This window comes from Salvelinus alpinus, chromosome 15, assembly GCF_045679555.1.
Source record: "Salvelinus alpinus chromosome 15, SLU_Salpinus.1, whole genome shotgun sequence".
NCBI classification, from domain to species: Eukaryota; Metazoa; Chordata; class Actinopteri; order Salmoniformes; family Salmonidae; genus Salvelinus; species Salvelinus alpinus.
In genome coordinates this window covers 15,114,063-15,137,383 of record NC_092100.1, presented here as the reverse complement: position 1 = coordinate 15,137,383, position 23,321 = coordinate 15,114,063, and the positions used below count along the sequence as shown (strand labels likewise).

The following is a 23,321-nucleotide window of genomic DNA, read 5'->3' as shown; positions in this document are numbered from 1 at the left end:
AGATTGAGATACACCCTTCATATCAGTTTGAAGAAGTGTGAAAATATAACTGTTTTGGGGGGGGGTTCTCTGTAAATAAATATAAATCAGTAGAAATATGTTTTTATTGTATGATTCATTCAACATACTGATGACACACTGCAAACCAGCGAAGTCAGACAGGGTAATATGAGGGTAAATAGGGTCCATAATAAATAAATGATAATATTATTATTAAAAAGGAACCATATAGTATAAACATGACTAGAGGGAACCATATAGTATGAACATGACTAGAGGGAACCATATAGTATGAACATGACTAGAGGGAACCATATAGTATGAACATGACTATAGAGGGAACCATATGTCACATAACCTTGTTGTAAGGACATGATTGCTTAACAAATAGCATGTAAATTACAGAACAACCCCCAAAAAAGGCAACTGATTAAACACTGTTGAACGCCGAGTCATACAATACATCACGTTGCGTTTATTCGTTTGTCAAATACAAAGTGGTTGGATCTTCAGAGGAGCAGAGTTTCACATTCCATCTGAAGCTACAGTACTGTTTTCAGGGTTCAGCGTTTCTTGGGCTTGGTTTGTCTGGGGCTAGGCTCAGGCTTCTGACTCACTGGTTTGGGTTCAGGGCTGGACACCTTTGACTTGGGAGACACTGCCACAGACTGCTTGCTCACTGTAATGCAAATTGTATGGATGAGTGTCCAAAACCCAAATCCAACAGTTTTGACCTATCACTGAAGGGGTGTTATGGTGATGACCTATCACTGAGGTGCGTTACGCTGTTGACCTATCACAGCGGTGTTACGTTGTTGTCCTATCACAGCAGTGTGTTGACCTGTCACAGAGGTGTGTTATGGTGTTGACCTTTCACAGAGGTGTGTTACGCTGTTGACCTAACACAGAGGTGTGTTACAGTGTTGACCTATCACAGCGGTGTTACGCTGTTGACCTATCACAGAGGTGTGTTACGCTGTTGACCTAACACAGAGGTGTGTTACGGTGTTGACCTATCACAGCGGTGTGTTACGCTGTTGACCTATCACAGCGGTGTGTTACGCTGTTGACCTATCACAGCGGTGTGTTACGGTGTTGACCTATCACAGAGGTGTGTTACGGTGTTGATCTATCACAGAGGTGTGTTACGGTGTTGACCTATCACAGAGGTGTGTTACGGTGTTGATCTATCACAGAGGTGTGTTACGGTGTTGACCTATCACAGAGGTGTGTTATGGTGTTGATCTATCACAGAGGTGTGTTACGGTGTTGACCTATCACAGAGGTGTGTTACGGTGTTGATCTATCACAGAGGTGTGTTACGCTGTTGACCTATCACAGCGGTGTGTTACGCTGTTGACCTATCACAGAGGTGTGTTACGGTGTTGACCTATCACAGAGGTGTGTTACGGTGTTGATCTATCACAGAGGTGTGTTACGGTGTTGACCTATCACAGAGGTGTGTTACGGTGTTGATCTATCACAGAGGTGTGTTACGGTGTTGATCTATCACAGAGGTGTGTTACGGTGTTGATCTATCACAGAGGTGTGTTACGGTGTTGACCTACCTTTGGCCTCCAGACTGGGCCTGCCCTGTAGCTGTCTCTCCAGATCTTGGATCTTCTCCAGCGCAGCCTGGAGGGCCTCCTCTGCCTTTAGGGCCCGCTCCTCTGCTCGCTGGACACGAGCCTCAACCCCACTGACAGACAGGCACAGACAGACACAGACAGACAGGCAGGTACAGACAGAGACAAACAGGCACACAAAATCAAAAAAGCACACAGGCAAGATGGCCCTTGTAGGACAGAAAAATAAAGTGAAGCACTTTAGATAGTGTGAATGACAAATAACTTACAGTAACTCGTGCTGCAGAACCCCTACTGTGGCCAGGGCATCAAAGGCTCTCTGACCGTTAGGTGTGTGTGGACGGGCAACCATGTCTTCAGTCTGCCGAGGGCCAAACAAAGAAGATTTGGACATTGGATATGAATGTCTGTCTTTCTACAACAATGTTTTCATAATGAAATTATATACTGGTAAAACACACAGCACCATGTACTGACCCCATCCAGCTGAATAGTATCCTCCCCCAGGGTTCGCTCAATGATGTTACCATCATGGCCTATCAGCTTCATAATAGAGCCGGCCAGTGAGCACTCCATGGCCTCTTCTGGGTACTCTGTCTCCACCTGCAGGTCAAAAATAGGTATTGCAGAACAATTCCAAAACTGCAGTCGATGAGACATCTAACCTCTGGCTCTCTGGACAATATTAAATCGTGAGTGAAAATATGTGAAGGGTGAAGTTGCTAATAGAACTAGGGTCCATTTAGCATTTCCCCATTAATGGTAAAGATTAGGATTGGGGGATGGGAAGCTCATTCTAGATCTCACTCCGGAGCTGTATAAAAACAAATCACTTGCAAATCAAATCAAATGTTATTTGTCACATAGCCAAATATAACAGGTGTAGACCTTACCGTGAAATGCATACTTATAAGCCCTTAACCAACAATGCAGTTCAAGAAATAAAGTTAAGAAAATATTTACTAAATAAACTAAAGTAAAAAAAAATTAAGTAACACAATAAAATAACAATAACGAGGCTATATACAGGGGGTACTGGTACCGAGTCAGGTAATTTCAATGATTAGGATTACTTGTTGAACACCTCTCAGGTACTGGAATAGGACATGGCCAGTTTTGTTTCAAAATGTGTTTTAGTAGTATTTTTTGGTGTAGCTACTGCAGGTGTTAGCTCATCATGTGTACGACCTCAATGAATTCCATTGGACTCTTCTTGTTCGGCTCCTCTTCTTCATCCAAAGCTTCTAGTGGATCAACTGCCGGTAGGTTCATCTAAGGAAAGTAGGTGATGTAATTATAAACGCAGCAATAAAATAAACTGCCTTTTTCAGGACCCTGTCTTTCAAAGATAATACGTAAAAATCCAAATAACTTCACAGATCTTCATTGTAAAGGGTTGAAACACTGTTTCTCATGCTTGTTCAATGAACCATGAACAATGTATGAACACGCACCTGTGGAACGGTTGTTAAAACACTAACAGCTTACAGACGGTAGGCAATTAAGGTCACAGTTATGAAAACTTAGGACACTAAAAAGAGGCCTTTCTACTGACTCTGACAAACACCAAAAGAAAGATGCCCAGGGTCCCTGCTCATCTGCGTGAACGTGCCTTACAGGCTGACTACACCGCTGTGTCGCGTGCACGAGCATTGCAAAATAAATTAGAAATCTATATTATTCAATTTTTGCACCCACACTGCTCGCGCGCACCAACGAGCGTCTGCGTTACCAAGGGCTAAAATAGAAGTCAGTTCTATTTCTGACGCAGATCACGCTGCAAGTCCTACCTCTCCCATCTCCTCATTGGTTTATAGAAGCAGGTACCCACGTGCCATCTCCTCATTGGTTATACCCACGTGAGTGACTGAAGACGAACAAGGTCAGTGCACTTAATTTATGAAAGTTGCCAATCGCAATATAAAGTCAAGAGAAGAAAAAGCCTGGAAGGATGAGAGATGACTAGAAATGATTCGGTTGACCGTTTTATGTGTGCATTAATTGGTGGAGTAGAGGACCTTGTGCATTTCAGGTAAAATAGCAACTCAATGTTTATATCCCAGGACAAATTAGCTAGCAATTGCAAGCTACCTAGCTAAATTGCCATAAATGTTTAATGCTTTTCGACCTGTACCCAAATTAAAATAATTGGTTTGTTTTGATATTTTAACCTGCGTGTCGTGATCGCGTTTGGTGTGGGGGGACAAAATACATTTATGCACGATGGCGCACGCACACAGCCAGTTTGAGTTCCGTCTTAGGCCTGCTGCAAGGAGGCATGAGGACTGCAAATGTGGCCAGGGCAATAAATTGCAATGTCCGTACTGTAAAACGCCTAAGACAGCGCTACAGGGAGACAGGACGGACAGCTGATCGTCCTCGCAGTGGCAGACCACGTGTAACAACACCTGCACAGGATCGGTATATCCAAACATCACACCTGCGGGACAGGTACAGAATGGCAACAACAACTGCCCGAGTTACACCAGGAATGCACAATTCCTCCATCAGTGCTCAGACTGTGCGCAATAGGCTGAGAGAGGCTGGACTGAGGGCTTGTAAGCCTGTTGTAAGGCAGGTCCTCACCAGACATCACCGGCAACAACGTCGCCTATGGGCACAAACCCACCATCGCTGGACCAGACAGGACTGGCAAAAAGTGCTCTTTACTGACAAGTCGCGGTTTTCTCTCACCAGGGGTGATGGTCGGATTCGCGTTTATCGTCGAAGGAATGAGCGTTACACCGAGGCCTGTACTCTGGAGCGGGATCGATTTGGAGGTGGAGGGTCCATCATGGTCTGGGACGGTGTGTCACAGCATCATCGGACTGAGCTTGTTGTCATTGCAGGCAATCTCAACGCTGTGCGTTACAGGGAAGACATCCTCCTCACTCATGTGATACCCTTCCTGCAGGCTCATCCTGACATGACTCTCCAGCATGACAATGCCACCAGCCATACTGCTCGTTCTGTGCGTGATTTCCTGCAAGACAGGAATGTCAGTGTTCTGCCATGGCCAGCGAAGAGCCCGGATCTCAATCCCATTAAGCACGTCTGGGACCTGTTGGATCAGAGGGTGAGGGCTAGGGCCATTCCCCCCAGAAATGTCCGGGAACTTGCAGGTGCCTTGGTAGAAGAGTGGGGTAACATCTCACAGCAAGAACTGGCAAATCTGGTGCAGTCCATGAGGAGGAGATTCACTGCAGTACTTAATGCAGCTGGTGGCCACACCAGATACTGACTGTTACTTTTGATTTTGACCCCCCCTTCGTTCAGGGACACATTATTCCATTTCCGTTAGTCACATGTCTGTGGAACTTGTTCAATTTATGTCTCAGTTGTTGAATCTTGTTATGTTCAGACATATTTTTACACATGTTAAGTTTGTTGAAAATAAACGCAGTTGACAGTAAGAGGACATTTCTTTTTTTGCTGAGTTTATATCACATAAACAAAGCACTTTACTTTTTTTATTTTTTTAAATGACATCCCACCAGCCATCAAGCTAGTTGAATCAACGTTGTTTCCACGTCATTTCAACAACAACAATTTAGGCTATATTTTTCCTACTGATGATCCCGAATGAAAACGGAAAACTGATTGGGTTTCAAAGAAGTCATCAACGTGAAGGAATTTGGGATTATTTTTTTTTTACACAACTGTTTACCTACCTCTATATATTCAACCTACAATGATATGGCTAAAAAAAATTCATTCACTTTGAATTTACGTTAGTTGACATTTCAATCAAATTTAAATCAAAACTAGACATTAAACTGACGTCAGTGCCCAGTGGGATGGTATTCACACATCAGGTGGCTAACTGCAAGGTAGGGAGGGATCACAGTAAAGGATTATGACAGGCTCACCAGAGATTCCATGCTGGGCATCGCAGAGGGAAGGAGTTCCGTAAAAGAACGGTGGACCAAATTCAGTGTGACGCGCAGCTCCACGGGACTGCCCTTCTTGTCGGACAGCAGGATTCGACAGGACTCCATCCACTCGCCACATTCCCTCTGAGCAGCGTGAACGCGCACACATACACACACACACATAAACGCATGCACACACACGCACAAACACACAAAGTTTAGCATTCACATCCTTGATTCCAAAACATTGAGAATGTTAGCAGGCTCTACACAGCAAGCCTTTGTGTGGGTCAGTGAGTACCTGCAGTTTGTTGAGCTCAGAAAGCTCATTCTCTGAGTCATCCCGAGCCATGCTCCTCTGAATCTCCTCCTCCACAATGGCCCGGCAAGAGCTGCACAGAGAGAGAGAGAAAAAAAGCTCTGAGTTAGTGTGAACCATCTTCTTATACCCGAAATCCCCATGATCCACTCATCGCTAGGTTTTCAGACTTTACAATCCAGTGTGGCTCAGTTGGTAGAGCATGGCGCTTGCAATGTCAGGATTGTGAGTTCGATTCCCTCTGGGGCCACCCACACGAAAATGTATACACGCACTGTAAGTCAGTCTACTGTAAGTCAGATAAAAGCTTCTGCTAAATGGCATTGAGGAGTATACCACCTCAGTCATCGGCTTCATCAATAAGGGAAACCCAGGCGAGAGCCTACCAGATGAGCTAAATGCCTTTTATGCTCGCTTCGAGGCAAGCAACACTAAAGCATGCATGAGAGCACCAGCTGTTCTGGATGACTATGTAATAACGCTCTCGGTAGCCGATGGGAGCAAGACCTTTAAACAGGTCAACATTCACAAAGCCGCGGGCCAGATGGATTACCCGGACGTGTCCTCAAAGCATGTCTGGACCAACTGGCAAGTGTCTTCACTGACATTTTCAACCTCTCCCTGACAGAGTATGTAATACCTACATGTTTAAGGCAGACCACCATAGTCCCTGCGCCCAAGGGAGCGAAGGTAACCTGCCTAAATGATTACCGCCCCATAGCACTCACGTCGGTAGCCATGAAGTACTTTGAAAGGCTGGTCATGGCTCACCTCAACAGCATCCTCCCGGATACCCTAGACCCATTCCAATTCGCATACCGCCCCAACAGATCCACAGATATCGCACTCAATCGCACGCAACACTGCCCTTTCCCACCTGGACAAAAGGAACACATGTGAAAGGAAAAAAAAGCGTTCAACACCATAGTGCCCACAAAGCTCATCACTAAGCTAAGGACCATGAGACTAAACACCTCCCTCTGCAACTGGATCCTGGAATTCCTGACGGGCCGCCCCCAGTTGGTAAGGGTAGGCAACAACACGTCTGCCACGCTGATCTTCAACACTGGGGCCCCTCAGGGGTGTGTACTTAGTCCCCTCCTGTACTCCCTGTTCACCCACGACTGTGTGGCCAAACACGACACCAACACCATCATTAAGTTTGCTGACGACACAACAGTGGTAGGCCTGATCACCGACAACGATGAGACGCCTATAGGGAGGAGGTCAGAGAACTGGCAGTGTGGTGCCAGGACAACAACCTCTCCTCTCCCTCAATGTGAGCTAGACAAAGGAGCTGATCGTGGACTACAGGAAAAGGCAGGCCGAACAGGCCCCCATTAATAACATCAACGGGGCTGTTGTGGAGCGGGTGGAGATTTTCAAGTTCCTTGGTGTCCAAATCACCAACGAACTATCATGGTCCAAACACACCAAGACAGTCGTGAAGAGGGCACGACAAAACCTTTTCCCTCTCAGGAGACTGAAAAGATTTGGCATGGGTTCTCAGATCCTCAAAATGTTCTACAGCTGCACCATCGAGAGCATCCTGATCGGTTGCATCACCGCCTGGTATGGCAACTGCTCGGCATCTGACGGTAAGGTGCTACAGATGGTAGTGCATACGGCCCAGTACATCACTGGGGCCAAGCTTCTTGCCACCCAGGACATATATAAACAGGCGGTGTCAGAGGAAAGCCCATAAAATTGTCAGCGACTCCAGTCATCCAAGTTAGACTGTTTTCTCTGCTACCGCACGGCAAACGGTACCAGAGCGCGAAGTCTAGGACCAAAAGGCACCTTAACAGCTTCTACCCCCAAGCCATTAGACTGCTGAACAATTAAACAAATGGCCACCGGTACCCCCTCCATTTGTTTGTACACTGCTACGACTTGCTGTTTATTATCTATGCATAGTCACTTCACTCCTACCTACATGTACATATTACCTCAACTAACCTGTACCCCTGCACACTGACTCAGTACCAGTACCCCCTGTATATAGCCTCGTTATTGTTATGTTATTGTGTTACTTTTTGTTATTATTATTATTATTTTTAAATGTATTATTATTATTTATTTTTTACTTTAGTTTATTTGGTAAATATTTTCTTAACTCTTCTTGAACTCCGCTGTTGGTTAAGGGCTGGTAAGTAAGCATTTCACGGTAAGGTCTACACTTATTCGGAGCATGTGACAAATAAAGTTTGATTTGATATTTACCTGGTGATATATTTGGAGAAGTAGTCCAGTTTCTCTGAGAGGTTCTTGGCGTCTTCCTCTAGTTGCTCCAGGGAGACCTCCATGATGGCGGTGGTGTTGAGCCCCGGCAGGACGTCACAGTGGTCTGGGACCATCTGGAGGAGCATGTCCACCATCCAGCGAGTCAGAGCCGTGTGGATGGAGTTCACCTGGAAACACAGGCCAGAGACAATACGTATTCCTTTTATAGTGACCCTATTCTCTTGATAGTGCACTAACAGTAGTGCACTATATAGGGAATAGGGTGTCATTTGGGACGCATCCAATATCTTCCCAGAAGGTCTCTGGTCAAAACCAGTGCACTATAAAGGGAATAGAGTGCAATTTGGAATGCATCCATAAAATCAAACGTACACACATTCCAATAGCAGGTAAAGGAATTGCTATCCAGGGACAGCTATGCCCGTCTCCAGTACCTCCTCACATAGCCTTCGGTTCTCACAGTCAAAGAAGTTGGCTTGGGTCAAGATGAACTCCCGGAGAGTGTTGAAGACATCATTGATCTCGATCCTGGAATAGACACAAATTGTTTGACAAAAAAAAAAAGAAGCTTCGCAACAAACGGGCTCTGGTCAAAAGTAGTTTACTATACAGGGAATATTGTGCAAATTGGGACAAACATATAGAGTACAAAGAGGGGCCAGGAGAACTCACTGGATGTGTGGTTTGTGCTTGACCCTCTCATTCTCAGGCTGGGTGCTGTGGACGTGCTTCAAGGACTCCTCCGCCAGCAACATCCAGCTACCCAGGGCCTTCTCCAGCTTCAGCCAATCACAGTGGGGCAGCTTCTCGGGGCGGCCAACAAGGGCCTTCAGTCGGGTGGCCCAGAATTCCATCACCCTAACCAGACACATCAGTTGCTTGTGGATTCCTGAAAGGGCCACACAGACCAGTTGGTAAGGGATACATTCAGGTATGTATGGGATTATCAGGGTTCTTCAGTATGGACCAACATTTGTTGAATCCGGGGGGGTTCATGATGGGATGAAGAAAACCCTGCACACCCAGTACATAGTTCTCCAGAATTCTACCCTCGTGCTCCGGTTTCCTGGGTTCTGCTGTATATTCCCTCCAGACTGCGTCCGTCTCTCACACTCTCTCACCGCCATAGAAATGCAATCTATAGAACATGCATCCCAATTCGAATCAACTTTTCTGTGACGATGGGTCATTCCATTTCTAAGCTCACCACTCTCGCCGTTGATGCGTGTGCCCAGCTGCTTGTGAAGCTCCGACACAGCAAGGCCCAGCTCCCTCATGGCCTCCTGGCCCCTGGGGGGCTCGCCGTCTGGGGCCGGGTGTCTCCTGAAGAGCCGGAGGCCCACCTCCTCCCAGGCCTCCTGCAGCTGGCCCAGCATGTTGAGGGTCTCCTGGCAGGAGAGGAGGTCTTCGCCCCCATAGCGCTCACACTGAATGGTCAACGCCTGGAGGATGGGGGAGAGGATGGAGATGTCAGTGGGACTGTCTGTTATACCTGACTCACAGCAGCAGCTCCCGAGTGGCGCAGCGGCTAAGGGACTGCATCTCAGTGCTAGAGGCGTCACTACAGACTCTGGTGCGATTCCAGGCTGTATCACAACCGGCCGTGATTGGGAGTCCCATAGAGCAACGCACAATTGGCCTAGCATGGTCCGTGTTTGGGTTTGGCCTGGGTAGGCCGTCATTGTAAATATCTGTTCTTAACTGACTTGCCTAGTTAAATAAAGGTTCAATAAAATAAACAGGCCAGCTCAGTACAGCTAAGCTTGGCGCAGCACGGTTTGACTCAGTAGTGTGAAAAGGGTATTATAGTGGTGCTACACTAGTGACATACAGTGGAGCAGTATTCTTCAATCCTGGTCCTGAGGACTCACAGAGTGTGCAGGGTTTTGTTCCAGTCTAGTACTAAAATATATCCGGTGATACACATATGAAAGCGTTAAAAACCTCAACATTATAACAGGAACAGAAAAAAATTCTTACATTTGACCACTGTTTCAAATCTGAATAAAGCTGTTCTTCTGAAACTTTCTCAAATTTCGGATCCGGGCTCCTACAAAACAAACAAACATCGCAATGATATGAAGACAAAACAATGACAACTGCTCCCGTGACAGGCTGACAGTCATCTCTATGAGTAGGTGCCAGTGGGCATGTCTACGCTACCTGATGTTGGCGCCAACGGACGTGTGCCATTTGACGATGTCAGCCTGTATGCTACTTATCCCCTCACAGTGGCCATGCTCAGCCTCTCTCAGACTCTGCACGAAGGACGTCAGCTGCTCCTTCCACTGCTCTGTCAGCTGCATGATATGGTTCAGGTCTTCTGTGTCCTACGAGATACAAGGTTTGTTTATGTATCATTATTATTTTCATCAGTATGAAGTTGTTTTATTCCAATTCAGTCAATTTGGCAGTATATGAGGGATGAGACCAGAACAACATAGAAAAATAGGATACTGTATCAATAATAAAGGATTTCAGAAAAGCAGGAATTCCCATCCCGGTGAATGGCCTGTGACAGTGTGGAGTTTACCTTGGAGGTCAGGAAGAGTGTAAAGTGCTCAGCAGTCTTGGTCCAGGTCTGCTCACTGACGTGAAGCCTGCTGGCCAGCTGGAGGTTGTTCAACTTGATCACCTGGGAGGAAACAAATCAATATCAACAACTCTGATACATATGCAAATAGGGTTGTATTCATAACGGTACTTCGTAGCAAAACATTTTGCAACAGAAAACTTAAATGTCCTGGTAGCTCCTCCCTGTTTCTTCCGTTTGGTGCCAAAAGAATAAACCCCAGTTAACACTAGGATCAGGACGAGAGAAGTCTGCGGTTCTGCTCCCTTCTCTCCTCCCCTTCACTTTGAGATCTATACAGTACCAGTCAAAAGTTTGGACACACCTACTCATTCAAGGGTTTTTCTTTATTTTTACTATTTTCTACATTGTAGAATAATAGTGAAGACATCAAAACTATGAAATTACACATATGGAATCATGTAGTTACTAAAAAAAAAGTGTTAAACAAATAAAAATATATTTTAGATTTTAAATTCTACACAGTAGCCACCCTTTGCCTTGATGACAGCTTTGCACACTCTTGGCATTCTCTCAACCAGCTGCATGAGGTAGTCACCTGGAATGCATTTCAATTAACAGGTGTGCCTTCTTAAAAGTTAATTTGGGGAATTTATTTCCTTCTTAATGCGTTTGAGCCAATCAGTTGTGTTGTGACAAGGTAGGGGTGGTATACAGAAGACAGTCCTATTTGGTAAAATACCAAGTACATATTATGGCAAGAACTGTTCAAATAAGCAAAGAGAAACGACAGTCCATCATTACTTTAAGACACGAAGGTCAGTCAATGCGGAAAATTTGAAGAACTGCTGCAGAGGATAAGTTCATTAGAGCACCTCAGATTGCAGCCCAAATAAAGGCTTCACATAGTTCAAGTAACAGATACATCTCAACATCAACTGTTCAGAGGAGATTGCGTCAATCAGGTCCTTTATGGTCAAATTGCTGCAAAGAAACCACTACTAAAGGACACAATAAAAAGAAGAGACTTGCTTGGGCCAAGAAACACAAGCAATGGACATTAGACCGGTGGAAATCTGTCCTTTGGTCCGATCAGATTTGAGATTTTTGGTTCCAACCGCCGTGTTTTTGTGAGACGTAGAGTAGGTGAATGGATGAACTCCGCAAGTGTGGTTCCCACCGTGAAGCATGGAGGAGGAGGTGTGATGGTGCTTTGCTGGTGACACTGTCAGTGATTTATTTAGAATTCAAGGCACACTTAACCAGCATGGCTACCACAGCATTCTGCAGCGATACGCCATGCCATCTGGTTTGCACTTAGTCGGACTATCATTTTTTTCCAACAGGACAATGACCCAAAACACACCTCCAGGCTGTGTAAGGGCTATTTGACCAAGAAGGAGAGTGATGGAGTGCTGCATCAGATGACCTGGCCTCCACAACCACCCGACCTCAACCCAATTGAGATGGTTTGGGATGAGTTGGACCGCATAGTGAAGGAAAAGCAGCCAACAAGTGCTCAGCATATGTGGGAACTCTTTCAAGACTGTTGGAAAAGTATTCCTCATGAAGCTGGTTGAGAGAATGCCAAGAGTGTGCAAAGCTGTCATCAAGGCAAAGGGTGACTACTTTGAAGAATCTAAAATATATTTTGATTTGTTTAACACTTTTTCAGTTACTACATGATTCCATATGTGTTATTTTATAGTTTTGATGTATTCAATATTATTTGAGTAAAAATTAAAACAAACCCTTGAATGAGTAGGTATGTCTAAACTTTTGACTCGTACTGTATGTCCTAACCTAGCTATCTATCTTGTCCGTCCGTCAGTCCTTGTCAGCCATTTTGTCGTAGCATTAGCAACATTAGGACATGTTGAAATACAATAGAAATACTATTGTATTTCAACATGTCCTAATGTTGCTAATGCTACGACAAAATGGCTGACAAGGACTGACGGACGGACAAGATAGATGGAAAGACAGACAAACAGAAATACTGACAGAAGGACAGCAGGCCGACAGACAAGACAAGACAGACAGACAGACAGACAGACAGACAGACAGACAGACAGACAGACAGACCTTGAGTGACAGGTTGTAGGTGGTAGGAACGGACGGGCGGACAGACTGACAGAGACAGACAGACAGAGGACCAAAGAGAGAAGGACAGAGGAACGGACGGGCGTACAGACAGACAGAGACCGACCTTGAGGGCCAAGTTGTAAGTGACTCTGCTCCACAGGTCCCTCTCGTTCGTCAGTCTGGCCACCTGTCCCTCCAATCTCCTCCTCTGCATCTCATACAGGCCATGGTACTCTCCCACCACACTGAGGACACAGGTACATAGAGGTCATACATCCAAGTTCAGTTTACAGTACAGTAGATAAGAGTTGTTCCTACTTTTTCATATTTAGCCGTTTGTGTACATATTATGTACATATTATCCCAGATTATTTTCAGAGATTTCGTCTTTGCACAATTTAGATAAGGGGTAGAAGGATAGGAGACATAAAGCATGTTCAGATAGGGGATAGAAGACAAGAAGCAAAGCTAAAAACATTAAACTTAGTAAACAGCGTCTGTGTACAGTATGCACAGCAGCAGGTATGATGATGCCCAATCAGTCACTTACTCAGAGTTCTTCTGTGATTGTTCCAGAGCCTTGGCCAGCTCCTCCTGTGCTTTCTCAGCCTGCTTGGACACATACTCGTCATGCTCCTTCATCTTACACAGCTCTCTGAAGTGCAAACGCACAAGAATACACAGACAAAAATCATATACATAGCTAAGGGAAAAAAAATAGTATAAATTATGTACTGTATATATCAATATAGATTCTGTAATTGCAGACACACACAAACACCCCCCCTCCACCCAACACACACACAGTCCCAGGCTCACGTGTTGAGCTTAGAGATGGAGCTCCTGAAGCAGATGATCTCCTCTGTGAGCCTGCGGTCCAGAGCTCTCTGGGCCAGTGTCTCTGTATGGAGACCCTTCAGCTGCCTGGGGATACGGTCCAACAGAGCCACATACCTCTGTCTGGACCACAGGAGCACACAAGGAGGGACACAGTTAGACCTACACTGAGTATACCAAACATTAGGAATACCTTCCTAATATTGAGTTACACCCCCTCCCTTCCTTTTTACACTCAGAACAGCCTCAATTTGTCGGGGCATGGACTCTACAAGGTGTTGAAAGTGTTCCACAGGGATGCTGACCCATGTTGACTCTAATGCTTCCCACAGTTTTGTCAAGTTGGCTTGATGTCCTTTGGGTGGTGGACCATTTTTAATACACACGGGAAACTGTTGAGTGTGAAAAACCCAGCAGTGTTTGTTGCAGTTCTTGACACAAACCGGTGCGCCTGACACCTACTGCCGTACTCCGTTCAAAGGCACTTAAATATTTTGTCTTGCCCATTCACCCTCTGAATGGCACACATACACAATCCATGTCTCAATTTTCTGAAGGCTTCAAAATCCTTCTTTAACCCGTCTCCTCCCCTTCATCTACACTGATTGAAGTGGATTTAACAAGTGACATCAATAAGGGATCATAGCTTTCACCTGGATTCACCTGGTCAGTCTATGTCAAGGAAAGAGCAGGTGTTCTTAATGTTTTGTACACTCAGTGTATGAACTGGATCCTGGATCGCATTCATAAGGGCACACTGGAGAAAAAGGTTAATGGAGTCCCCTCCCCCCTGTACTTACCTGAGCTTAGCCAGGAGCTGTCCTCTCTCAGCACACTCCACACTGACCTGTCTGATCAGCTCATGGAACACTATGTTGTAGATGTTCTGTTCCACACGCACCAGCTCTAGAAGGCCTTGCATCTGGGTAGGGGGTCACAGAGATGATGTGTGTCTCAAATGGCACACTATTCACTACATAGGGTAATACTTTGACCCGGGACCCATAGGGCTCTGTGTACACTATAGGGAATAGGGTGCCATTTGGAACGCAAACGATATCATCAAACAAGGCACAGAGAACAAAATGAGCTAAAATGGTTGAATTAAGTCAAAGGTAATGTCCTGTCCAATCCAGTTCAATTACCTACATTATGTCACTTCAGGAAACGTACATATGTTACCTATGCCAATTCTGTCACACTTGATTTGAACTGTACGTCATTACATGTTGTCATAAACATGACAACAAATGTGATAAAATGTCAGAGACAGAAAGCTATAGAATAAACATGATACTGTTTGCATCCCAAATGGCACCCTATTCCCTATATAGTGCATTATTTATAGGCCCTGGTCAAAAGTAGTGCACTACCTAGGGAATAGGGTGCTATTTGGGATTGACTCTGTGTCCTGGTTTACCTGTGACAGTCCAGTCAGCGCTCTGTACTCCTGGTTGACCCCTGCTCTGTCCAACATCTCATCCATCACCTTCATCAGCTGCACTGCCTCCAGCCGCCCGCTGGGCCTCCTGTGGCATTAACACACAGATACACGTATACACACACGTACAAACACACAAACACATGCACAGACACACACACACGCACGTACAAACACACACGCACGTACAAACACACACCCACAAACACACACGCACGCACAAACACACATGTACAAACACACACGCACAGAAACACACACGCACAGAAACACACACGCACAGAAACACATACATAACAGTGGTCACCAACCCTGGTCGTGAGAGCTACAGTGTGTGTACAGATCAAGAACCTGATCAGGCCGGCCACGACCGGGAGGTCCATGGGGCGACGCACAATTGGCCCAGCATCGTCCGGGTTAGGGAGGGTTTGGCCGGCAGGGATATCCTTGTCTCATTGCGCACTAGCGACTCCTGTGGCGGGCCAGGTGCAGTGCACGCTGACCAGGTCGCCAGGTGTACAGTGTTTCCTCCGACACATTGGTGCGGCTGGCTTCTGGGTTGGATGTGCGTTGTGTCAAGAAGCAGTGCGGCTTGGTTGGGTTGTGTTTCGGAGGACGCATGGCTCTCGGCCTTCGCCTCCCGAGTCTGTACGGGAGTTGCAGCGATGAGACAAGACTGTAACTAATTGGATACGACGAAATTAGGGAGAAAAAAAGGGGTAAAATTAAAAAATTAAAAAAGAACCTGATCAGCTGAATTAGGTGTTAGTGCTGGGATAGAACAAAAGTCTGCACTTCCTGTAACTCTGATTACGGCTATAGACATTTGCCATGTTGTTACACCCATCATGATCCATTGTCATTCAGAACACTGCATGTTGACATGATCACTTTTTCACTCACATTGATGGAAAGACTTTGAGCATCCTTTCGTCGTCCTCCAACAGTACTGTGAATTTACTAAAACGGGAGAGAGGAATAGAAGTCAGAAGGTGAGGACATTATCATTAAGCAGAGGGGGAAAATACAACACACAGTAGAATCCTCCTCACTCACTCGTCATAGCACTCCAGTCCTTGAACCCCTTTGTTTTTCACAATGTGATATTCCTCTGGGATGAGGCTCTCCATAAGGCTCATGTCCTGGGGAGAACAACACAAGGGCCTGTTAAACCACACAGAACAGACTGTGTCTGGTAATGACTGTGTCTGGAATCAGATCAATTCATTGACGATGGCCACACATTTAAAGGCAATGGCATTTGGGTGCACTCATTTGCATCTCCCGGTGCCCCGGTGCGTAGAGATTTCACTTTAGAACCAATGGAATGGTCTAAAATGTGCAGCCTCCGCCAATCTGGTGCACCGGACTATGCAAAATATAAGCGCCCATTTGTGTTTTTACATGTATGTCCGGGCTCTACTTGCCTTTTGAATGCCCTGTGTGTGGGTGGTGCCCCTGTCAGCCATGGGTGGCAGGGGAATCCTCTCCCTCTGAGAGGCCATGGAATCACACAAAAAGGAGATGTCCCTGAGCCAACACACGGTACACAACACAAAACAATCACAGACAGAAAATTAGTAATGTATTTTTCTATAAACATGTAGATACACTGATATGGCAGCTCATGTCCCCCCTCCCCGTCCCCCATGGCTTTTGCATTGCAAATTCTCAACAAGGATTATTTTTGGTCAAACCTGCCCGCTCCTGTCAATGACGTTGGTTGATCGAGAAAGTATTTGTATTTCTTGCGTCCGACTGGGTGATGCCAAACCGCGTCCGTGTGTCGTATTCCATAGACCTAAGGGAGGCAGTTAAACCAACAATAAACAACCATAAACAAACAAAAAACGATTTACTTACAAACAATGTAGTAACACTGTATTGACTTCCTGGGACCACGCATTGAGAATGTGGCAGGAATCTGGTTAGACTTGACTCTGGCATTTGACATCTATGCTGGACCAAACCGCACTAAAGACCTGGACCAGAGTTACCATACATAAACCATACCTTGAAGTCTTTGGGGGTCTTGGTTAGCTTTGGGGGTCCCAGCCTATCATGGGGACAGATGGTTGAGGTGAGGGTGGCCAGGAGCTCATCTGGGATCAAGTCATTCTGCATCGGGACAAGCTGCATCTTTGATCGATCTGTCACTGGCACCTGTTTCTCTTTCAGCTCAGGGAGTTCTGAAAGGGCTGAAGACAGTACACAGACATACAAAATAATGCTCAATTAAGTCAATCAATCAAATGTATTTATAAAGGTGTTCTGCAAAGTATTGTATTGTAAGGGAAAATGTCTGAAAGCTGAAATATTGGAATTCATAGGTACATGATAGAGAGAGAGCACATGTTATGCCACAGCTACTGTTGCAAGCTATGTGTAACTAGGGTCAGTGCTATCTTAACCATTTTAAATGTCACCTTCAGGGACGTCTGAAGGATCCCGCATAGCACACACCGTGTAGCTAGTAGCTAGCTAGCTAGCTTCACAAGCAGGATAGAAACACCACGCATACACCTGTCTGTCCATAGTTTACCTCTATCATGATCTTCCACAGGCGATACAAGAGAATGACTTGACTTTATCCTTCGGCCCTCTGGTTTCGGTAAGACAGGAGGTGACGGGCTTGATTTTATGGATGCAGACATCCTCAACTAACGTTAGCTAGCTAGCTAGAAAATGTAAACAATAATACTAATTATAGCGAGCTATCTAACGTTAGCCAAAAATAGCCCAATTAACGTTAGCATGTTCGCATGTAGTCGATAACTCGCCACTTCCAAGCAACTTTGTTCTGCATAGCGTTGTTATAAATATTAGCGTCCATGAGAGAGCAAAGTACCTAGCTAAAACCTTACTGAAGAACTTTAGTGTCACTGGAATTATTTCAAAACTCCTGTCAGACACTTCCCCCCATGGAGTTGTTGCTATGGACGCTCAACTGCAACAGATGGGCGTGTCTGTAGACTAGGAGGGTCGGAGAAAATCCCTCGTTCCCATGGAGAGTCCAAATTTCATAAACCCAGTCCCAGGAGGTTGGTGGCACCTTAATTGGGGAGGACCAGCTCGTGGTAATGGCTGGAATGGTATCAAATACATCGAGAGCATCCTGACCGGTTGCATCACAGCCTGGTATGGCAACTGCTCGGCATCTGACCGTAAGAAGCTACAGAGGGTAGTGCGTATGGCCCAGTGGCTTCCAGCCATCCAGGACCTATATACTAGGAGGTGTCAGATGACAGCCGCAAAAAATGTCACAGACTCCAGTCACCTAAGTCATAGACTGTTCTCTCTGCTACCGCACGGCAAGCGGTACCGGAGCGCCAAGTCTAGAACCAAAAGGCTCCTTAACAGCTTCTACCCCCAAGCCATAAGACTGCTGAACAATTAATCAAATGGCCACCCGGACTATTCTTTTTTTAAATGCATTGGTCTCAGAGCATTTCGTGTTATATTATATGTAAATCAGCGACCATGATATGTTACGAACTACAAATCGTATTAAATGTTACGAATTTGCAAAACGTAAAATATGTTACGAATTTGCAAAACCTACTATATGTTACGATTTTGCAAAACATGATATCTTACGAATTCTAGCTGGTTAACGTTAGCTAAGATAGGGTTTAGGGCTAAGGTTATGGTTATGGTTACTTTTAGGAGTTAAGTTAAAAGGTTGGGGAAAGGGTTAGCTAAAATAGTTAATGTTAGGGTTAGGCGATGAGAGGGTTAGCTAAAAGGATTAGGGGAAGGGTTAGCTAAACAAGTTGTAAGTAGTTGAAAAGTTGCTAATTAGCTAAAATTTGAACTGCAACCTTTGGGTAGCTAGACATTCACGTTATATTGAAGTGGATTAAAACAAGTGACATCAATAAGGGATCATAGTTTTCACCTGGATTCACCTAGTCAGTCTATGTCATGGAAAGAGCAGGTGTTCCTAATGTTTTGTACACTCAGTGTATGTACAAATGTGTTGGACGTGCGCTGACAATGAAATTGTTATTGTCTAATGCTGACTATTCTAACTATTTGCTGTATAATCAAATACAAACAATTTATGAATTTAAAAAAACATGCTACTAATCACAATAACAAGTAAATCAATGTTAGTAGACAATAGTTAATCAGGTGGCAAGGCATGGGAATGTTTCCTGGGGAGTGTCAATGCTTGTTATCACTTTAGTGTTGTTTTGCACATTTAGCCACACCGATCTTAGGTTTAAGCAAAATTTGTAACGTTTTGAGCAGTGGTGTAAAGTACCTAAGTAAAAATACTTTTAAGTACTACTTAAATAGTTTTTTGGGGTATCTGTACTTCACTTTACTATTTATATTTTTAACAACTTTTACTCCACTACATTCCTAAAGAAAATAATGTACTTGTTACTCCTTACATTTTCCCTGACACCCAAAAGTACTCGTTACATTTTGAATGCTTAGCAGGACAGGAAAATGGTCTAATTCGCGCACTTATCAAGCGAACATCCCTGGTCATCCCTACTGCCGCTGATCTGGCAGACTCACTAAACACAAATGCTTCGACTCACTAAACACAAATGCTTCGTTTGTAAATGAAGTCTGCGTGCTGAACTGTGACCCTGGCTATCCGTAAATTTAAAAAACAAGAAAATCGTGTTGTCTGGTTTGCTTAATATAAGACATTGTAAATTATTTATACTTTTATTTTTTATGCTTAAGTACATTTAAAACCAAATACTTTTAGATTTTTACTCAAGTAGTATTTTACTGGGTGACTTTTACTTTTGTCATTTTATTTTAAGGTATCTTTACTTTTACTCAAATATGAAAATTGGGTACTTTGGTTTTGAGTTTTAAAACATGTTAAAATGATTCAAAGGCCTATGCTATGTTTATGTGTAGGTCCATCCACATAATTATATATAGAACAGTATTGTAATGTTTCTCTATTGACTTAAAAAATAATAATAATTGTAACACAGTGTTAATTGTCTTCGTATCTGTGTCCTCTATCTATATCTCTATATCCTCTATTCTCACATTTCTAATGACACTCAGACATATCCGACAATTGTACGGACTAAATGTACTATATTTTTAATTGGTTTCTAAATGGATTATGTAAAGATTCGAATAACCGCCTTCATCTCTGGTTTATGTCTGTAGTCCATGCTGGACAGGCGCGTGCGCATTGTGTGCAATGATTTCCAACAAGCAACTCCATTGGCTAAGAATTTGGAAACGTGATTGGCGTAGTACTCTCACGCAGTCTTGTAGTGCGGAATGCTTCTTCGTTTACAGTAGGTTGGAGTCTCTGTTACAACTGTAACGTTGTAAACCCTCTAACAACATCAACTGACTCATAGACAAATGCCGTGTGTCTGTGTAGATTAGGGTACAAAATAATTTGAGGTACCTTGCTATAACAAGATTGTCAGTCCATTTGTGGGACACAATGTCGTCTTCCGTTCCTTTTCACACACAGCTCACCTCCATTATGGAGGTCTTGATGAACGCGGCCGTGTCAGAAATATGCGAACTTGTGGACGATGGATACGCCGTTTTACACTTGGAAATATCTCGAAGTCAAAAAGAAAATGACGTTTTGAAGGAGAGATTACATATAATGGAGACGCGTAATGCGCATGGACATGGAAAGAAGTCAGTAGGCCTAGCTCACGAGCACTCCATCAGAAATCACCTCCCAGTGAAACCAGTCCTCAACTTGGGTAACTTTTGTTTACAATTGTAGGGATTTAACCAATGTTTTTGATATCACCACTATTTTACTAGCCACCGTAGTCAATTATATACTTTTCGTGGGTTTTCTCCTAATTTCTGTTGTGCCAGGTCCGTATTTAACTTATTTTTGTGTATTTAGAGACTGGTGAAAATCGATATAACGGGAGTCCCATGGGGAAAGAGTTGAACCACCTTTGCAGCGATGAGGAGCATCCAAGCAAAGAAAATGAAGATTCTGTAAAACAGTCTTGTGCTGTTATGAAGGTAGATGACTAATGTGATAAAATGTAAAATATCTCTTACTAGAAAATGTTAACTACGGTTTCAGGCACCCTAGTTAAAAATGCAGTACTGGTATGATAGTCTAGGACAGGGTTAGTCAAGTACTATTTGAGAAGGTCCGGTCACACAGATTTCCTAGTTGGTTAAGATCCGATTGGATAATGTAATTTATCGGCGTAGTAACAAACCCACACCTCGCAACCCATGCAACACCAAACTGTTCACACCCTCATGTTTGCTGAGAGAAAATGTATCATTTTTTAAAGCAGATTTAACGCAATTCTACACATTTTGCATGGGGCAGAGATTTTTTTGTTATTGTTTTAAAGCGAATTTCCTGCAATTCTACGCATTCTCCCATGTCTTATGTGTGTTTATATGATACCAGGGGTCGAAGCCCCGACCGAGTAAAAAAGCCCCAACATTGTATTAAATTTTTTCGGGAACCTGCAATCCGAATTGACCGCGTTCTGGGTCCGGATCCGGTCCGCAGTCCGCCAGTTGAGTATGGGGGGGTCTAGGAGTTCTTCTCAATGGACTATTATATTATTACTTTCTTTACATAATTGGAGTGACATGCTCTTCTTGATATGTTATTGACATTTTCTTTTACCTGCATTGGTCATAAAAAAGTGCATATTCAATACATACAACAATACAGACCATACTTACATAATGATCTCTGAGATGTCATATTATTGAAAACTTTTAAGAAAGGATGAATCTGGTTCCCTTACAGTCTATGGTGAAGGAGATGCGTAAGCCTGGGTGCATCCAAATCAAAGAGGAAAGACTGGAGGGCACCATAAGCCTACATAATTACCCAATGATAAAAGGGGAGAGTAAGTGCAATGGAAGCCTATAATAAAATGTAAAATGCCAGTCATATGGAATTATCTAAACTAGAAAATACCAACCACATCTTAGAATGATTTCTCCAAAAGTCAAGGAAAGGCAATTATACACTACGATTCACTGTTCAGTTATATTTAATACATTCTTTCCTCTCTATAGGCAGTGTTGAATCAGGTGCTGATGAAGACAAAAGAGATGTGATTGGGCACACTCAGATCGACAGTCTCTTTGAGGACTATGATTCTCACATCAATGCAGACCAAGAAAGCGAGAGCACGTTCCAGAAGCTTCAGCATACGAATGTTGCACACCACGTACAGAGGCAGGGATACTCAGGCTTGTGGACACCAAGAAGCACTGAAACAGATTCTGAGGATCCAGCTTGCTCTTATGCTGCAGAAATGAGCCCCACTCGTGTCACAGCTCACACAAAGCAACAACGACAGAATTCCGTAGCTGAGGAAACTTTGTTCGCTGTTGAATCTCACAATGTGAAACCAGAGGCTGCAATGCTTGATTCTGGACCCTATGAAGAAAAATATCAATCTAGCAGTAATGATAATTATTATGATAATGATAGCAGTAATGATTTGCATCCACAAAACAGCATCTCTTCCGAGGCTAGTGAAAACTTTGGAAATATTTTCTCTAACAGTCAAGAAAATATGAGAGAGAACACAGCAAGGTCAAAGGTGGGCATAGTCCAACGCTACATGGCAGGACATACAATTCAGCACAGGGTTGGCAAGCGAGAAAAACGGTTTGTTTGTGGCTTCTGCAGAAAAAGTTTCACTTGTCCAAAGTATCTTCAGTCTCACCAGCGGGTTCACACAGGAGAGAAACCCTTCAGCTGCTCTCAGTGTGGGAAGAGGTTTGGCCAAGCTGGTTATCTGAAGAAACATCAGAACGTCCACACGGGAGAGAAACCATTTGTTTGCCCACTGTGTGGAAAGCGGTTTGCGGACTCTAGTAATCTTATCAGACACAAGAGTGTTCACACAGGAGAAAGACCCTTCATCTGCATACAGTGTGGGGAGAGGTTTGCTGCGAAAGACAACCTTAGAATTCACCTAGAGAGAAACCATTCTGGTTGCTCAAGTGCTGAAGATGTGATGTCACCGAGTATACCATGAACACGATTAGTCATGAATAATTCAGCATTTTAACATTTTTGACTGATACTCGTTTTGTCTGTAGTGGGCTATTTGACATTTACAGTTGAGGACTAGTTTTGTAACAAAATGAATGGAATTATAAAAAAAATATTTTTAATGTGTGCCTCCATTAATATTCATATTTCAAAAGTGCTGCAAGCAATATATGAAAGGTGCAATAAACTTTTTTCAGAATTGCACCTGAAAATGTATGTTTTTGTGAAGTAAACAATTTGAAGAATAAGGCCGTGACTTCTGCGATTTCCCTGCAAATAAAAGTCCTGCAAATGAAGACGGTAATTATAAAAAAAAAATATATATTTTTTTTTACAAATGGTCGAAATTTGTAAGACTTATAATTTTGTTTAACAATATAAAAAAATTTA

At 43.9% G+C, this 23,321-nt stretch overlaps 2 protein-coding genes across 2 annotated transcripts; one reads left to right on the top strand and one right to left on the bottom strand.

Moving 5' to 3' along the window:
- Positions 1 to 96: 96 nt before the first annotated feature.
- axdnd1 (axonemal dynein light chain domain containing 1) lies at positions 97 to 18,321 on the bottom strand. The gene is made up of 25 exons (XM_071342586.1): positions 17,460 to 18,321; positions 16,931 to 17,115; positions 16,615 to 16,718; positions 16,345 to 16,447; positions 15,974 to 16,059; positions 15,821 to 15,877; positions 14,897 to 15,005; positions 14,277 to 14,398; positions 13,459 to 13,599; positions 13,190 to 13,294; positions 12,764 to 12,884; positions 10,555 to 10,656; positions 10,185 to 10,351; positions 10,002 to 10,071; positions 9,229 to 9,463; positions 8,694 to 8,910; positions 8,456 to 8,549; positions 8,001 to 8,188; positions 5,760 to 5,850; positions 5,456 to 5,602; positions 2,775 to 2,858; positions 2,064 to 2,189; positions 1,856 to 1,947; positions 1,569 to 1,699; positions 97 to 679 (listed from the first exon to the last, which is right to left on the bottom strand). The coding sequence occupies exons 1-25, from the start codon at positions 17,569 to 17,571 to the stop codon at positions 564 to 566; spliced, it is 3,105 nt and encodes a 1,034-aa protein (XP_071198687.1). The 5' UTR covers positions 17,572 to 18,321; the 3' UTR covers positions 97 to 563.
- A 1,838-nt stretch (positions 18,322 to 20,159) lies between these two features.
- LOC139539537 (zinc finger protein 112-like) lies at positions 20,160 to 23,135 on the top strand. Its single transcript, XM_071342585.1, has 4 exons — positions 20,160 to 20,631; positions 20,784 to 20,908; positions 21,666 to 21,768; positions 21,941 to 23,135. The coding sequence occupies exons 1-4, from the start codon at positions 20,358 to 20,360 to the stop codon at positions 22,912 to 22,914; spliced, it is 1,476 nt and encodes a 491-aa protein (XP_071198686.1). The 5' UTR covers positions 20,160 to 20,357; the 3' UTR covers positions 22,915 to 23,135.
- Positions 23,136 to 23,321: the final 186 nt, after the last annotated feature.

What these genes read in the sequence shown, in the direction of transcription:
- axdnd1 (XM_071342586.1), bottom strand. Translation starts at nt 17,571, where the DNA reads ATGTCTGCATCCATAAAATCAAGCCCGTCACCTCCTGTCTTACCGAAA. An exon ending in AGACCCCCAAAGACTTCAAG is followed by an intron (nt 16,719 to 16,930) that starts GTATGGTTTATG and finishes TGCCTCCCTTAG; the next exon opens with GTCTATGGAATACGACACAC. An exon ending in ACGCATCAACGGCGAGAGTG is followed by an intron (nt 8,911 to 9,228) that starts GTGAGCTTAGAA and finishes TGGCCCTTTCAG; the next exon opens with GAATCCACAAGCAACTGATG.
- LOC139539537 (XM_071342585.1), top strand. Translation starts at nt 20,358, where the DNA reads ATGTCGTCTTCCGTTCCTTTTCACACACAGCTCACCTCCATTATGGAG. An exon ending in GAAACCAGTCCTCAACTTGG is followed by an intron (nt 20,632 to 20,783) that starts GTAACTTTTGTT and finishes TTGTGTATTTAG; the next exon opens with AGACTGGTGAAAATCGATAT. An exon ending in AGTCTTGTGCTGTTATGAAG is followed by an intron (nt 20,909 to 21,665) that starts GTAGATGACTAA and finishes GTTCCCTTACAG; the next exon opens with TCTATGGTGAAGGAGATGCG.